Genomic DNA, 18,513 nt, shown 5'->3' with positions numbered 1-18,513 from the left:
TCTAGATATCGAATTGCCGTTATGGACTGAACCTATAATTGTGTGTGGAGATTTCAATGTCAATGGGTTAACAGGGCTGGGTATGAGGGGAGGGGGGATGAAGGGTGAGCGAAAGAAGAGAGTAAGAAAAGCCATTGTAAATCTAATGAATAATAATGCGTTGGTTGACGTTTGGGCGGCATTCAATCCTATAGGGACAGGTAGTACTTTTTATTCGGCCCCTCATAAATGTATAGCCAGATTAGACTACTTCTTAGTTACCAGTCCATTAGTGTCAGAACTGAAAATAGAAATATTACCTCGAGTTTCCTCAGATCACAATCCACTGGTGCTGACTATCTCCCGGAACTATAATATTGGTCACAAAGAGTACTGTTGGACATTTGAAAGAGGGTTGCTCAGAGAAGATGACTATGTTAGCAGAATGAAGGTATGGATTACACAGTTCTGGGAGGTAAACAGAGGTACGGCAACTGCAGGCATGGTTTGGGATGCATTCAAAGCAGGGATAAGGGGGGAAACGTTGGCCTATACTCTGTATAGGAGTAAAAAGGAGAAAATGGAGTTAGCCAGTAGGCTGCAAGATTTAAGGAATCTAGAACAACAGCTTATCCAGCATGTTATAAATCAAGAACCTCTTGAGCAGGTCTTACTAGAAATAGAATTGAAGAAGGCAGAAACTGGGGAAAGATTAGCTAATAAAGCTGCGGCCAATTATTTGGCAAAAAAAGAAAAATGCTACGAGTTCAACGAGAGAGTTGGACATATGCTCGCAGTGCGTACCAGGCAAGACCTGGCAGCTGGGGAAATTAAAGAAATCAAGAGTAAATGCGGGAAGGTTGTAACCAAGGTGGAAGAGGTGAGGGAGGTGTTTAGAGAGTTTTACTCTGATTTGTATGATCAAGACATGAGTAGCAACGGAAACGAGATAGAGGACTATTTGGCTGGTATCCCACACAAGGAATTGTCCTTGGAAGATAAAGAGACTCTAGAGGCTCCACTAATGTTGAGTGAACTACAGCGCCGGGACACCTCCCCAGAGGTAGCTGTTCGCGCTCAATAAATTTCTGTATTATGTATTATTATAATGCAGTTTCAAAACTCCCCTCGGGGAAGGCCGCAGGGCCCGACCAGATACCAGCAGAATTTTATAGGACATTTTGGGATGTATTAGGGATATACATGTTGGAAACTTTAAGGTACGCACAGAAAGGGGAGAATTCACCACAGTCATGGGCTGGTGCAAGTATAGTAGTTATTTTGAAGAAGAATAAATCACATTTGGATCCTGGCTCTTATAGGCCGATCACGCTTATGAATTCAGACGCAAAAATATACTCAAAGGCTTTATCACAAAGACTCAGTAGAGTAATCGAGGGGTTGGTATACACAACGCAGCATGGTTTCATACCAGGTAAAGGGACTACGGAACATACAAGGAGAATGATCACCATATTGGATGCTACGGGAGCTGCAGGAGACCCTGCCTCTGCCGTCTTTTTAGATGCAGAGAAAGCCTTTGACAGGGTCTCCTGGTGCTATCTGTGGAAAGTCTTGGAGTGGTTCGGGATTGGCACAGGTTATATACAGGCTATAAAGGCGTTATATGCAGCTCCATCAGCTAAAGTGAGGATCAATAGGGGTTATACAGAGGATATACAGATAAAGCGTGGCACAAGACAGGGTTGCCCGGCCTCACCACTGTTATTCGCCCTATATCTAGACCCTTTTCTACGAAGGTTAGAAGGAAACCTGAACATTCTCCCGATGGGTTTACACGGCTATGCATATAAGACACTTGCATATGCAGATGACGTGGCAGTGGTCACACCGGATCCAGGGTTAGCCATTATTGAAATTGAACAGGAGGCTTCACTTTTTGGCACATTTTCAGGATATTCACTAAATAAAGGAAAAACACAAATAATTAAAAATAGTTGGGTAAACTATCAGGATATAAGAATAGCACCGGAAGTCACGTATCTAGGGGTGAAGATCACGTCCGAGTTAGATAGTTTAGTTGAAATTAATATGAGACCATTGTTGGAGAAAATCAAAACAAATACAGAAAGAATGAACAATTTGCACTTGACCTTAATGGGGCGAATAAATGTCATTAAAATGATAACATTTCCTAAAGTGCTGTATTTACTTAGATCTATACCTCTATATTTTGAAAATGTTTGGTTTAGCAAATTAGAATCGATTTTGAACAAATTCATCTGGGTGAAAGGGAAAACAAGAAGAGCATACAGACATCTGACGGCAGATAGGGAAAAAGGGGGCTGGGGAGCTCCAGACTTCAGGCTCTATTATTGGGCTGCAGTATTACAGTATAGTAAGGTGTTAATAGGAGGAGGAGGAGGTCGGGACCAGCCAACGGATAGAGAGGGGGGTTTACCTAATGTGTATGCTGTATTACTGGGGGAGGAAGCTGAGAATGGGTTTTTCAACACTACTGAATTTACGTATTTCAAACATACGAGATTTAAGACGTTGAATGCAGTGTATAGGGTCTGGAAAGGAGTGGCGAAAAAATTAGGGCTAGGCAGATTTAATATCTATACAAGATTGTATACAAATAACTCACTGCCGAGGGCGATCTTTAAGGATGTCACTATGCTGGATTGGTATAATAAAGGCATAATGCAGATAGGGGATTTACTGGATGTGCAGGGTAATATCATGCAGTTTGGAGTACTCAAAGCAAAATTTGGGCTGGAGCATAACAGTTTTTACAAATATTTACAAGTGAGGAGTTTTCTAACACAAAAACAAGGTGGTCCGCTGGGAATGCGGCAGTGCAAAATCATGGAATATATAAAAATAACCACCAAATGTACAATAAGATATCTCTATGCAGAACTGAAAGGAACTAAGTCAGATGAAAGGGTAAAATTTGCACAAAAATGGATGGAAAAATTGGGGTCAGGCTTAGAAATCTTTCAGGAGTCACTAGATTTGGGTAGAACGGTGCTTTGCTCAGCAACCCTCCAATCGCAACACTACAAAACAGTATTTTCACTTTACCATACACCGGCTAGAATTGCCCAGTGGGGCGGAACAACAGGAATAACTTGCCCACGATGCAATGCGAGCGGAGCAGATATAGTACATATGTTTTCGCAGTGCCCACAATTATTTACTTTAAAAATGGCGATTGAAGAATTCTTTGATAAAACCCTTAGGATTAAGATTAAGCTACTAGATGAATTAATCATTTTAGGGGTGGTCGACATGACGGAAGCCGCGCCAGTAGAGTTTATTTTTGTTTCAATAGCAGTATTCCGCATCTGTATAGCTAGGAATTGGTTGAATAAGACTCCTCCGATATTTGCAGATTGGATTGCTAGCCTCCTTACTATATATAACTTAGAAAAGGCAATATACGACAGGAAAGGTAAAAGGGCCAAGGCATTAGGCAAAAAAATATGGCAACCAATCACGATGTGGAAGACTAACAGGATAAATCCAGAATAGTGAAACAGAAGCTCGATTTGATTTGTACTAGAGGATGGTCTTTTGGTTTATGATATCTGCTTATGATATGAAAATTTGTATAAAATAGTGAAATGTATATGTACTATATAACCACCTGAGAAATTGATATGTGCTGTAATACATATGTTGGAATATGTCGAAAAATTCTGAAAAATTAATAAATAAATAAAAAAATAAAAAAAAGATTTGTATCCAGCCTTAGTGGAACTAGTTTAAACCTCCTGTAGCTGTTGCTTGGGATGGTTTGCGTATTTCCATAACCCTTGTTGCACTTTGGTATTGAAACTAAACATGATAGGCAAACGTGTGAGATATGTTTGCAGCCTTTGCTGCTCATTAACGTCTGATGTTACAGGTTATTTTTTAATCGCTTACTAAGAATAGATCTTTAAGATGAGTCTGGGTAAATTATGTTCCCTATATTATGGAACTGATGCTTTTACACTGTCATGCGTATAGTAATATTTTTTCTGTGTACACGGGCTACAGTGTTTTTCCTACTGGTGGTGTGGCAGTGTCCCTATAAAAGCCCAACTGTCTGCAGACAGAGGGAGACAGAGGACTCACCCCACTGGGGTTGACACCACACTGGCCCCATCTGCTGAGCTTTCAGATTTCCTCTTGGCACTCTTCTTGAACATCAGGATACAGCACACGAGCAGATGGGGAAATAGTTTTCTCTATTTCCTGCCCACTCTGAGAACTACTTTGTGTACTCTCACGCAGGTAGTGACTTTTCCATAATGTAGCCCACAGATGCCATCATTTTAGTTATAGTGACTACTAGGGTTCTTATCACTATGGGTTCACTATATTGTATCGTGCTTGAGAAATGGTACTCGAGGAAATTCACCTCTAAAAGTCATGTTTGTAGAGCAAGTTCAGTCCAAAACTGTACAAAAGAGTTTTAGGTTCTGAAGTCTGCGAACATTTGCTTTTCACTCACTATCATTTAAGTTTGTTATTTCGATCATACACAAGAACTTCATGTTTCTTGTTTTACGTTTTATTTCAGTCACCTACCTCCTAGTGTTCCATGTCGTGTTTGTCCTTTTTGCGTGGACATACTGGAAATCTATCTTTACCTCTCCGTCTCAGCCAACCAAGAAGGTAAGACTGTTCATCTCTATGTTGATGATCTAAAATTGTATTTTATCATAGGTGACGTGTCGTGGTAGTTTCAAAGGTGCCGCCACTAACCATTACCTTTCCAACCCTTGTAGTAGTGTGTTTTACATTGAATGATGAAAATCTTATTTTTTTTAATTCTAATATATTCTGTCCTTGTTGACACCGAGACAATGGAGTTACTACCGAGCCTGACTCCCTGGAAAGGTGCACGTGCAATAGTGATTTGTGTCACTATAGGTGGGAGAAAGCAGATAGTAAGTGGCAGTCATCAGCAGTAATTACAGTTTGACTTAGTGACATGAGTCTGGTACCTGACATAGTCCTTCAAGTGTCAATTACATTACATCATATTGAACAGTAATAAGCACAAGGCTATGAGTTCTCACCACAAGCCAAGACTTGAAGAAGCCTTGAGATCAAACCTCAAATTATTGCTTTAACTTTGATTGAATTCAGTATTGCAGACTCAGATCATTAATTTTCAGAGGAACATTTCAGTTTTGCTAACATGTTGGACAGTCTTTAAGAAAGCACTTATTTGTGCTCATTTTAGATGCTTTGGTAATATTCCATTTAGGTTGGAAGAAATATTCAGCTGTCAGAGCCATACATATGAAGGCTCGTTACTCCTTCCCCACATCCTGAAGTAGGATCTGTCATTTTTGGTTGGGGATGATTTACCCATCCTATATAGCTTAGATTATAATGGTCTAAGGATCTTAGTGGAAGCTAGTATCTCATAAAGCATAGGTCTTGCAGTGCTTCTTACCTGGCAACCTGGAAGACTTTGAGCTGCATCTGGTGTCTCAAGGAAAGCCAGCAAAAGTATGGTACACGTATAATACTGCTAACGTACAATAACGGTTGAGCAGACATATTTTACACCAGTCTGAGTACTTCTTCACCACTCCAGGCGAAAACTCTTTGTAAACATGTTTACAAAGCTTTTGAATGTTAGGTTTTCCCTAAATGATTATGTACTCTGGCTAGAGACAGTACACATTTAATAGAAAGGCATTTCTTGTTTGCTTAATTGTAGCAAAACATTGTAAAGAAGAAATGTGAACATAGAGCTGGCATTTAATTCAGTACAGCACTAAGCCACAACTGGGAACTTTGCTGATTTCATGAGTTATCGTCCTAGTCTGTAAGTTAAAATTCAGTCATGTTAAGTTGGTGTTATGTGCCTGATGCACTGTTTTACTCTGTAAGAATGGTTGTTTTCGGTTATAAATAGAGTTAATTATCACCAGTTTCTGATATATTTTCAAAATATTCCAGAGGACCAGAGTTATATTTTTTTTAGTCGTTCAATGCACACATAACACTTAAGTGGAGGCTCCAACTTTTCTTGGCATATGTGAGCGCCATCTTTGTGAGGATAAGCATGCTTTTCTGTTTTATTTTACTAGCATTTGTATTGCAAACATTCTACAATAAGTATCGACTCGTGTCACTGTCTGCAGCCCAGTGGCTATCATAGGTGAATAGGTCCTCTCAAAGAAATTAAGTTAAAGCTCCTACATTGTACAGACTAAAGGCCTTTTTAGAGTTTGGCGAATGGGATACTCTGCTGAAACGTGGCAGATATTCTGTCTGCCTTATTACAATTGCTATAGACTATAATAGAATTCTATGATTGTAGGACAGAATATCCGCCACATTTATGACCGTGTGTCCCTTTTACCAAACTCTAAATCAGGCCGTGGTTGTTTATTTATTTGAATCCCATGCCATGGACTCAATCTCTTTGGGAATACCCAGATTCTGTATTTTTATATCAGCTAAGGGAAAGTGCCAGGGTGAACTAACCTATTCACCAACTAGTGCCAATATATACATACAGAGCATCATTGGAGCTGAGCCTAGCCCAGATACTAAATTTGGCATAAGATAGTATCAACTGTGACCAAGTTTCTTCCCGAGAGTACCTACAAGCGCTGGCAACACCACATTTAAATTTCTCTTATGTTAACCCTGGTTGACAGGGAATACTTTCTCTTGTGCATTTTGTCTCCTCTCAAATGCTGGTATAGCTATGTTTTATCCTTATCATTAATATTTTGTTCATGGCAATCAACCCACATTGGCTAATTGAAATCAGCCAGTGATACCAGAACCCATTTTATCTGCATAGTTCCTTATAAAGCCTAATTTCATATTTAAAACACTGCTTTACTTCCTCTGCATTTTATTGTTTTTTAGATAGCCATCATGCAGCGTGTTGCATGCAAGTAAAGCGCATGACTCCAGGTCTCTGTATTGGTAAATGGAACGAGTTGAAAGTGTCTTTTGATTACCCGATTCTCCCCTGTTATAGTTCCTGCTGTCCTATGCAGACAAGGAGCGGTACGACAATGAAGAAAGGCCAGATGCACAGAAACAGATTCTGTCTGAAGTTGCAAAGAAGTTGCCAGTGTACACCAGAACGGGCAGTGGAGGTTAGTTTTGCTAATCTTTTACGTCAACCTAAGACTTACTCATGTGTCAGCCTTTGTATATCCATTTGTGTAAGTTTGCAATTCTACAAAAGCAGCTGTGCATTCAGTACTGCTTACCAGAGAAAATAATTTATAGGAAAGGGACTTACATCTGTTAGTCTGCAACATAATCAATCCTTCTAGGACCAGAAAGTGTTTTTTTTGTTGGATTCAACTGATTTTGCAGTCCTCTATTAGATAAGCTCTGTTTCACAGTGAGAATGTTTTTAAAGCCAAATCTGTGATGTCATTGTAAAATGTTATGTAGTGACCAGATGTCCAGTCTGGCCTCAAGTTGTTGAAGTCCCAGTTTCTGATTGACTGCTGTTAGGATCAGATTTTTACCATGTCCATCCCCAGTTAGTTTCCACATTTCCCCCGCTCTTCATATATTTGGGCTTGGTAAGTTCCTTGAACATCAATCAGGTCAATTTCTCAGACCAAGTTCTAAATAGTTCATTAATCATGTTGCCCATACATCCTCATCAGCAACATTTCATTTTCTAGTGGCCTGTGTCTTGCATACCCAGAGAGCCCCTAGGCCAGCATCCTAGCTTACTATTCACTTTTGTGCCACCTATAACCATAAATTCTAAGCATTTTTTTGCAGTAAGGGCTGAAAACCTTTGGTCTTAAGATTCAAGAGTTTGTGGTGTTCGCTTGTATCACTTAAGATCCAGGCATTTGCACAGGTTGCAGGACACAATGAGTGTTGATATGACTACAGCAGCAGTCCCTACCATCTCTTCAGCGTATTGCCCCAACTTAGTGAAGTGCAGCGCAGATGTGCTATATTATTGTCCCTCCTCCATTATGGACAGTAAGTGTGCTACCTTAATTCCTCTTCCTATGGGCTTGCTATTGGAGGACCTAGAGGGGTTGGCGGAGGCATTTGAGCATCCTGAGCATGCCTGGTCCAGCCATGTGATGATTCCCCCATGCACACTCTCTTCATAGATCAGAAATGCAGGGGGCGTGGCTTGGACGCCGATCGGGATGGCGGCGTGAGCTTGCAGCTCCGCGCAGGGTCCCGCTATTTCTCCTGAAAACTACACCTGGGGAGACCCCTGGTCGGCGCAACTGGCCCGTGAGGTGTTGGGGAACCACTGGAGAGCGGCTGAGAGCTCTTGGGGGACCGCTAGTCCCACGGAGACCTAGAAAGACGATGCCTGAGGTGTTGCCCGGAGTGTGAAGAAAATGGCGGCGGTGAGGGTCGATGGTCTCTGAACCGAAGCTGAGGAGAATTGGCATCGGCCTGCGAGGTGGCCCGCCTCTGTGAGATCGGAGTTGCGGGGGTTGCTGGCACAGACCTGAGGAGCGGGGGGCTTGGCGACCAACATTGGACTGGTGTCCTGGGTGCACGCACTCGTCTCTACTTTCCCCCCCCCCCCCCCCCCCCCCCTCCTTCTTGCTCCTGGCGACAGCGGGGCGGCCGGCGCCGGGACTTCGGAAATTTTAGAGTTGCAAGCGCAGCGGAAGCACTCTACCTCGAACACTGCTGGTGCGCACGCCTCCCGGGCAGAGGACATCGGGCCCTGGTGAGGACCGGGCCTGCCCGTACAACGGCGACAGAGGCACCTAAGATGGCGGCTGCGGGAGGAGCGGCCACCATGGAGCAGGGCCGGGAGGATCCGACTGCGCTGAACCAGGTGGGTGAGGCCTCCCCGCCGATGATGGACCAGGAGCAGAGACTGAACCGGCGCCTGGATGCTATTCTGGATGCCATCACCTCGACCAAGGAGGCATTGCAGCAGGACATTGCGCAGGTCGCCACGGGGCTGGGTCTCCTGAGGGCGGATCATGCCAAGTTGGCGGATAAGGTTAAGGACCACGAGCAGCTGCTATTAGACCTGAAACCGGCGGTGGTGACCGCGGAACATAAGATCACGGACATCCTTAACCGGCTGGACACGCTGGAGCGACGAGCGGAGGATGCCGAAAGCCGCAATAGACGGAACAACGTGCAGGTCGTAGGCCTGCCGGAGAAGATTGAAGGGGAGGATGCGGTGGCCTACATGGAGAACTGGTTCTGGACAGTGGTGGCACCGGAGGGTCTCACTCCCTTCTTCACGTTAGAGCGAGCACACAGGGTGCCGGCTCGCCCACCAGCGCTTGGCCGCCCCCCTAGACCGATGGTGGTGAAGCTCCTCCATTATAAAGATCGGGACCTCCTAATTCAGAAAGCTCGGGCCTCGGGTCCGTATGAGGTTGAAAATAGCCGAGTCACGATTTTCCCGGACTATACTCAGGCGGTCCAGAAGAATAGGGCATCTTTCCTGGCGGTGAAAAAGGAGCTGAGAGAGGAGGGCATCCAGTACTCTTTGCTCTTTCCGGCCAAGCTGCGAGTAATCCTGGATGGGAACACTCAATTTTTTCAAACTCCTGATGAAGCGTGGTCCTGGTTGGAATTGTATCGTGCCGGCACGGACAGGACTGGCAAAAGTCAGCGAGAGAGGCCTAAACCGCTTCAGGTCCGGAAATCGCAACGGATTCGCTCCCGCAACAAGCTTCAGCGAGCGAAACGGGAGGCTCAAATGGCTGCGGACAAAAGAGGGGCGCTGGCAGCGACGGCGGCCATCACGAGATCACAGCAGGAGAGTGACATGGCTGGGACGGACTCTGGCGAGGACGGCGGCAGGACTGGAGAGGAATTTTCGGAGGCGGAGAGCTCGAAGGGACCGGTAGTCACCCCCCAGACGTCTGATGAGATTTTTCATGGCTGACTCCTGTATGGGACTTGGGACACCGTATCTCTTGTGGGGAGGTATCCTGTTGGCACTAGTTGGGTTGCCAGGTAGGGTGGGGCACCAACATTGCGGGATGGAAGGCGCGGGGCGCGGGCTCCGCCTGCCCAAGGTCGGCGATAACTCACCCCCTCGGGGCCCTTAAGGCCTTCTGTGGTGGCGAACACAGGTTAGTCGGATGTGTGTTTTGTTTAAGGTTTGGATCGGGGCTGACACTGGGTTTGTAGGCCCTGTCCTGGGGAGTGGGGTTTGGGGAGTTTCTTCTATGGTTCGTTGGGGGGGGCAACTGCTGTGGTGTGGGCAATGAATGGCTACACTTGACCTGGCTCATTCTGCGTTGGTATGGGGACGTTACCTAACTTGAAATGCCTAACATGGAATGTCCGAGGACTGCGGACTATGGTCAAACGCCACAAAGTGCATGCTTATTTGGTGAGGCGGGGGGTCCAGGTTGCCATGTTGCAGGAGACTCATCTGACGAAACAGGAATGCATTGCATTACAGAAAAGATGGCGGGGTCAGGTCTTTGGAACCACTTACTCCGGGTTTGCTAGAGGGGTACTGATATGGGTGCGAGCGGGGGTACCGTTCCAGGTATTGAATCAAGTGGTGGATCCTGAGGGCAGATATGTGGCGGTGGAGGGAAGGTTGTATGGTCGGGATGTGGTTCTATGCTGTGTATACGCTCCGAATGTTGAGCAGGCCCGCTTCTTTGATGGTTTATCCTGCTCATTGGCCTCTTTCTTAGCGGGTCCTGTGATTCTTGGGGGGGACTTTAACTCGATCACAGATGTAGCTTTGGATAGATCTCACCCACCACTGGTCGATTCCCCTGTACGTAGGCTAGCTGCACACAGGAAGGATTGGCAGGAAAGATGGGGACTGCTGGATGTGTGGCGGGAACACCACCGGGATGGCAGGGATTACTCCTTTTTCTCGGCCCTCCACGCCCTACATGTTAGGATCGACTCGGTCCTGTGCAGCGGGTCCCTAGCCCCATTGGTCTCCCATACGGAGTACCTGGCCAGGACCATCTCGGATCATAATCCTTTACTGGTGCACGTCCAATGGCAGCGGGCGCGATCCGCGATTCCAACATGGCGGCTCCGGCCCGACACCCTTGAGGACTCGGTGTTTAGCGATGCGGTCCAACGGGGCATAGATCAATATTTTGATGAAAATGAGGGTACAGCTACTTGTAGGTCCACTGAATGGGACGCGATGAAACTGGTGGTGAGAGGAGTGTGCATGCTCGAATGTCGGTGTTGAATGCGCTTGCTAGTGCGGAGGAGAAGTTGAGGGATCTGGAACGGCGTAGGCCGGACCGACCGGACCTGCAAGCCCGGTTAATGGAAGCCAAGGAGGTGGTGGCTACCGAGACGGAACGGCTGCGGAGCTATGATTACAGACAATATGCCATCAAAGCGCATGCGGAAAGGGATAAGGTAGGCACGTTACTGGCTAGGCTCGCTAATCCTGAACTCAGAGGCTGTCCGATATTGAGCATAAAAAATACATTGGGGGAGACGGTTTATTCACAAACGGCGGTGCTGGAATGCTTTCGAACCTACTATGCTGAGTTATACGAGAGTCAGTTGGGGTGGAGGCCTGGGAGATCGCGGAATATCTGGAATCGATGCAGCTTCCGGTGCTTGACGATGACGATGCAAAGGACTTGGGTGGACCTGTTACACTAGCCGAGATCAGGGCGGCCATTAAACATATGGCGAGGAATAAAACACCCGGGGTGGATGGCCTGCCGATTGAATTTTACCAGAAGTATGTTGATAGCTTGGCACCCAGACTACTGGTGGTGTACGGGGAGGCTCACAGGCTGGGGAGTCTGCCCGGTTCAATGAGGGAGGCGCTGATAGTGCCGTTGCTGAAACCTGGCAGGGAGGCGACTGATGTGAAGTCGTATAGGCCACTGTCCATGTTGACGGTGGACTATAAGATCTTAAGCCGTATTTTGGCCACCAGGTTGGCCCCGCATATGACCAGGCTGGTGCACAGGGACCAGGCGGGGTTTATCCCCACGAGGAGCACGGCGCTTAATATTCGCCGTCTGATTGGGATGTTGGACGGTGCGATGGACGTGGACGATGCCCAGGCGGTGTTATCTGTGGATATTGAGAAAGCCTTTGATAGCCTGGAATGGGTCTATCTGGACGAAGTCCTTGTAAAGTACGGCATTGGAGAGGGGTTTCGTAGATGGACGAAGGTGTTGTACTCCTCGGCAACGGCGCGAGTACGTCTGGGCACTCTGGTGTCTGCGGCTTATCCGGTTGGTAGGGGGACGAGACAGGGGTGCTCCCTCTCCCCGCTTCTGTTTGCACTGGCGATGGAGCCGCTGGCGGCGCGCGCCAGGACGGGAGACATGTACGCGGGGATCGATAGAGGCGGGCAGTTGCACTATATATCATTGTATGCAGACGATCTGCTACTATATATGGCGGATACGGAGCGGGCTCTGAAAGGGGCGATGGAAATGCTGTCTGAGTTTGGTCGGTTGTCGGGCCTCAGGGTTAACTGGACGAAGACTTGTCTTTCCGCTTAGGGCGGGCGCGCCCTGCCCCTCTCACGATGTAGGGGTGGTCTGGGAGCCATCTTGTTTTACTTATCTGGGAGTCCGAATATACCACGAGGTCGCGGACTTATTAGAGGGTAATATTGGGCGGTGCATACGGGCGCTGAGAGGCTGCATGTCCTTTTGGGCCTCCCTCCCTTTGTCGGTGTTGGGTAGGATAGCTCTGCTGAAGATGGTGGCGCTCCCGCGGCTCTTGTATTACTTTCGCACGCTGCCCATTTGGATTCCTCAGAGGATCTTTAGGGATCTGTGGACGATGGTCATCGATTTCCTTTGGGGGCATGGGCGCCGTAGAGTGGCGCTGAACACGTTGCTTCGTCCCAAGCTTGAGGGGGGGGGTGGCGGTCCCTGACTTTGAGTTGTACTACTTGGCCGCGCAGCTTCAGGTCCTCACACAGCACGTGGCTAGGGTGTTCAGAGGGCCGGAGCACGACCGAGAGCAGGGGATACAACGCCATGTCCTGGCCTACATTATCATGCAGCAGAAACTGGAGTTGCGAGGCCTCACCATGGAGGAGAGGACGCTCAGGCTGTGCTGGCAGAGGAGTCTGAGGAGAGCGAAGGCGTCCCGACCGTATGCCCCGGAGATACCGATAGGTATGCTGACTGCGCTGCCGCATGGGGGCGATTGGTCTCCATTACTGGAGTGGGAGGAGCTGGGACTGCAAGTGGTGGGGGATCTGTATATTGACGGGACGCTGGTCCCCTTTCAGATGCTGCAAGAACAGTTTGGGCTGCCGGAGGGGAGCTTCCTCTTCCATGCGGCCGTGGTGGCGGCCATGCAGAAGCACTGGAAAGAGGGGCTCATTGAACCGGAAAGGACTATGGCATGCCAGTATGTAGTGATGGCCGCTGGCACCTTTAAAGCGGTGACCTGCCTCCATAATAGGATGTTGCATGAGGGGTTAGACCCGCTCCAGGGCCTGAAAGCGAAATGGGAAGTTAGCATAGGCAGGCCCATTCCGGACACGGTGTGGGATCATATCCTTAAGCGTACGTGGAAGGGCACAAGGAACGCACGCTTTCAGCAGGTGCACTTTTATGTGTTGCATAGGGCCTACCTGACCCCGGAGAAGATCAAACGGTATTTCCAGGTGCAGGAGGCGAGGTGTCCGAGATACTTGGCGTTGGAGGCGGATTTGGATCATCTGTTATGGGGCTGCCCGAAACTGGAGGCTTACTGGGCGGAGGTTGGGGAACTCCTAAATGTAGTGACCGACAGGGAGGTGGAGTTCGATATGGCGGCGTGCTTGTTGCTCTGGTTCCCACACACAAAACATACTAAGGTGACAAGTAAATTTATTGATCTGGGGCTGATATTGGCACAGAGGGAGATCACCTGGCACTGGAAGTCCAGGGAGGGACCGTCTGTGAGGAGATGGACGAATGAATTGCTGAGGTGGTCTGAATGCGAGAGTGTGCTCCGTATGAGACAAGCAGTCAAGCTCGATAACGAAAAGAGCCTAGAATCAGCGCGCGCGTGGGAGTTGATAGTTCAGGCTTTGCGTGACTCCCTGGTGGACGATGAGGGCTGAATGGATAGTGCATGAGGGCTCCATGAGGCTTGCGAGTATGGAGGTATTAGCAGATCTGTAGCGGGACCCATACTGGAGTTAGGAACATGGCCCACATCATTAGCGGTTGCTGGGGGGGGAGGGGATGGGGGTTGTTTTGGGGTTCTTGGGGGGGCGGGCTGGGCACCGGGGTCCAGGTTGGGTAGCGGAAGTAATTCCGGGCCTGCAACTGTCCTAACGGGTCTGGAGAACTGGGACAGAGGGCGGAATAGGGGCAGGGACACGTGGCACTGTTCGGTTAGGGGCCCCACAGGAGGGACTGGGTAGTGGGATCACAATGTCGCCATGTGACCGGACTGTTAGAACATGCTGGACGGTGCTGGGGGTGGGTTAGGTTTTAGGGGGGTAAAATGCAGATACATGAAGAGATTATCGACCACATGTCCCTCTGGGATGCTCACAATGATGTTCTTGCTGGAAATCTTGGACATTGCGCCGCCCGGCCTCCGGGATACGGGCTGAATGACTGTGTATGATCTATGCTTATTTGATCCATGCGGGGGGACACCATGAGTGTGATGGTTGATTTATTGTATGCAATGGTTTCTAATTCTGCAATAAAACAAATTAAAAAAAAAAAAAAAATAGACCAGAAATGCAGCACTTTGATCCTTGTCACTGAGCATGCACTTGGAATTTTCCTTTCTAAATTCTAAGTCTCTGGTTTTCTCTGTGTGACAAGTGTCCCTTCTACCTGCTGGGTCCCCTCTTATATGGCAGGCTATTTATAAAACACAGCAGTCGCACCCAGAACCTCTCTTGGCATATTTGAGACTTCAACTGCGGTATTCAAGTAAATCCCTATTCGCATGAATCAAGGCATCAGACAGCCAAGTTTTTGCAAATTTTATGAAAAGTGGGAACGTTTCTTTCTCTTTTAAGGTGCAATCAGCCCAAAGTTTTGATCTTTGAACACGGAAAGATCTTCTACCCCACCGAACTCTGTATTTAGGTACAGGGGAAAGCAAAATGGGAGTTCATGTAACATACATAGAGAGCGCAAACATTTGTCATGATAATTGTGATGCATTATGCATCAGATTTCTGCAGATCAAAGAGGAATCATGCTGTCATATTATGAATGTTTTGCTGTTTTCTATAGGCTTTGTGGAACTGTTGTAGGCTTATCTTAAGCTCATCCTCTTTTATTTTCAAGAATAGGCCTTCTGCAGCATGCACATATCTCTATTAGACCGTCAGAGAAAGTGCCTTCTGTGAACAGATAGAGCTTTCACAGCATTTTTCATGAGGGATTTTAAAGACCAGGCTTGTTGGTTGGCAATATACATTCAGCTGTTGTATACTTAAAAGATTTTGGTCTTACTCCTTATGATGCATCTGGTATGTCAGGTTCTGAGGCCCGATACCAGTAATTTGTTTCTTTCAGAAGAGCTTTTGCTGTTTATTTGGAGTCGTTAGGTTGTTTACACTGGTGGTAGCTTTACTCTGTGTGTCGTAAGACAGCACGAGGCACAGTCTAGAGGTGTCCAGATGACCTAGTGTGGTACCTTCAAAGACTAATACCAGGCTCAGGCTGAAGATTCTGAAATGACCTAAGCTCCAACTTGGTTCCGTCATAGCAAAAACGGGACTGGTACCTAATCAGTATGTCACAGTCTAACAGGTTTTATCCACATATACTCTCTGTGCCAGCCCACATTTTAGTTATTTTTAAGATCTTTCTGTGCAGCACTTCTGTCAGTTCTGAGTTTTCTTGATTCCTGTTCCCCTATTGAGGAGTCATAGAAGGCCTGTGCTTTTTCAAATTAGTTGGCCTCCATAAACACATCCGGCAACTATGATCTGCATTGCTCTTGTAAAGTGCCCTTTTTCAACCCCTTTAGAAAAGGGATAGGCCTTAGACATAAGGTGGTGGATGCCCCCAAAAATGTAACATTATTCAAAACTAGTAATGCGAGTCCACAGTGCTTGTACAAAAAGCTTTCTTGAATCTGCTAGCAAGGAGGATCCGCTTAACAACAGCTCCAATTCTATCCATTTAACTGTTGTCTCTGTGATGCCCTACCCATTTATCCTGTCAAAGTTCTTCCTAATTTCCATATCAACCAGGACCTTTTTCCTGATTCCTTCTGATTCTTTTTCATATGTTGAAAGGCCCCTTAACATCTGCAGAACTTGCAGGTTTCAATTAGTGGTCATAAGTTCTTCTTACTCCTTGAACATATTGTTCATGACACAGTATATCCCTAGTGCTGCCTGCTAACTAGGAATGGTGATGGATATCCTGGGGTCAGTGCAGTGATAAATGCAGGATTATATGCTTATGCCTGTAAGGTATTCTAAAGTTTGTTTTAGGGAAGACTCTCCGGTTAGCTGGTGCGAAGTTATTTGTGAATTTATATCCCGCCCTAAATTTACAAAACAGTTGAAGGGCTGTTTACTTCTAAAAAGAACTTGATTGTGGTGCAAAATGCTTACTTATTTGTTTTTCATAGGCTACGTGGGAAAGTGGGTTTTTGTTGCAGGTACCTCCCCAACCCCACTTTTTGCCTGGTTTTTGATGCAACCTTGACTGAGATGTACTGGGTCCCTGCTAACCAGGTCCTCGTTAGCAGTGTTCTTTCCCTAAAACTGTAACACAATTGACACAACTTCAACAACCCCTGTAAGTCTGTAGTAAATTGTGCACCTAGTTCTCATGCCATTGAAACTGAAGATTGTTCACTAGGCTACAGCACAAATTGTGCCACCCTAGAGATCCCTCGCCAAGACCATGCAGACTGCCATTGCAAGCTGAGTGTCTTGTTGCAGAGAAAACTGAAGAGTCGACATGTGTGCCATGCCCCCAGACACTGCATGAGGTATAAGTAAGTCACCCCTACTGTAGGCCTTAGTACGATAATACCATATGTGTGGTCATATATACCTGAGCAGATATGACCCTACAGTATCTAAATCCATTCTTAGGTCTTATAAGTGAGCAGGGAAGCCAAATAGAGTACATAGGCTGAACACCCGTCATTACGAGTTCCCCAGCAGCATGATTGTGTTGTATATGAATTTATGACCCTATTGTAATTTTCCAGATTCATGTCATGTATAGGTATAAATCACCATATCCCTATATAGGCATAGAAATCATAACCATATTTAGACTTAGCCTATGCAGTCCAAATACGGCATGGCTACTTACACTAGTTCCGAGAATCCACGATTTCTTGGAAAAACCCACCTTCAGCAGTCAGGGACTTCCCCTTGCTTGAATATTGATTTATCCAAGAACTCATGGAGTTATCAAAGAACTGAGTCTTTGATGACGTTATCAAGTCCAACCTTATGTCAAACTCGGCACCTTCAAGATATAAATATGCCCACATTTGCCCAGGCGACCACACAGTGGTTTGGAGGAGTTCGACTATCTACCTACACGACACAGCTCGCCGCAGCAAGTGCCGAAGGAAGCCGACCCTCCAGCAGACGCACTGAGAGAGACGCTGTCTTTTCTCTTGCCGAGAAATTCAGCTCCAGTGTTTCCAGGCTACCCTTGCGGGTTGCTGGGAAATCAAGTCCTGAGAGAGAGATACAAGACCTTCATCATTCTAAACCAAGGTACGGAGCTGATTAGACCCTTAGAGAATTCTTGGAATAGATTCTTGGCAAAGAATACTAAAACTTAAGCTACTCCTCACTTACTTCTTCCCTTGTACTAGACCTAGGTTAGGAACATCGGGGTAGGCGTATTTTAGAAGCACCAGTTGAGTACTTTTAGTCATTATTTATTAATGTATGCATTTTATGTTATTTTGTATGGCTTAAAAACCATACCATGCTTTTACAGTATTATTTTATAATACTCTTCGTACTGTACGCATTATACTTTGCAACCAGTATTACGATTGTAGCAATTCATTTATGCTTGAGAAAGAAGACTGTTCAATAAATACTTTTATTGAAAACGCCCGTCTCTCTATTTCTCTGCACCTCTGGTGAAACGAAGCATGCACGATTGACTGAGTGAAAAAACTATCTATTGTGTCCACAACTCTAGAGATAATTTCTTATTCTGGGGAAACAAAGTTGTCATGTTTTAAATGGTTATCAGAAACTAATCCCTTCTTGTGTATTCGAGAAAGTTTCTAGTGATCTCAGAGCTAGCTGGCACTCACAATTAAGTCTAATATATTCGGTAGAGACCTATTCGACCTCAGGATATATTATTCCAATGCGCAGAGCCTATTGGGAATATAGGAACTACACTACAATTGCTTTACTGTACGCAGGTATGTTTGGTAATAAATCCATACTGATGCCAGTGTTGGATGTATTAATAAAGGCACACAAAGGGCATCTTATTGGGCCCCCAGAAAACCTACCAAGCACTGTTGTGGTCTCCGACTAGTCTTACCCAGCCTGCCACCTACAGACATGTTTCTGACCTCATGCGGCGAGAGCCTTCGCTCTAAGAGGCTAGTAACAATGCCTGCTCTGGGCAGAGGTGCTTCACACCCTCTCCAGGCTAGAATGGCATTCCAAGA

The 18,513-nt window shown here is 46.3% G+C and overlaps 1 protein-coding gene across 1 annotated transcript in view; it reads left to right on the top strand.

Annotated features, from left to right (window-relative positions):
• The window catches only part of ZDHHC15 (zDHHC palmitoyltransferase 15), a 268,386-nt gene that overhangs the window by 107,021 nt on the left and 142,852 nt on the right, over positions 1-18,513 (top strand). The window contains exons 3-4 of the mRNA XM_086918406.1: positions 4,517-4,611; positions 6,953-7,073. Coding sequence (XP_086774532.1) covers positions 4,517-4,611; positions 6,953-7,073 — 216 coding nt within the window. The remainder of the gene's footprint in view (positions 1-4,516; positions 4,612-6,952; positions 7,074-18,513) is intronic.

The sequence above is a fragment of the Lissotriton vulgaris genome, chromosome 4_1 (genome assembly GCF_964263255.1).
Source record: "Lissotriton vulgaris chromosome 4_1, aLisVul1.2, whole genome shotgun sequence".
Taxonomy (NCBI): domain Eukaryota; kingdom Metazoa; phylum Chordata; class Amphibia; order Caudata; family Salamandridae; genus Lissotriton; species Lissotriton vulgaris.
The sequence above is the reverse complement of the archived record's forward strand: the minus strand, read 5'-3'. Positions and strand labels throughout refer to the sequence as shown.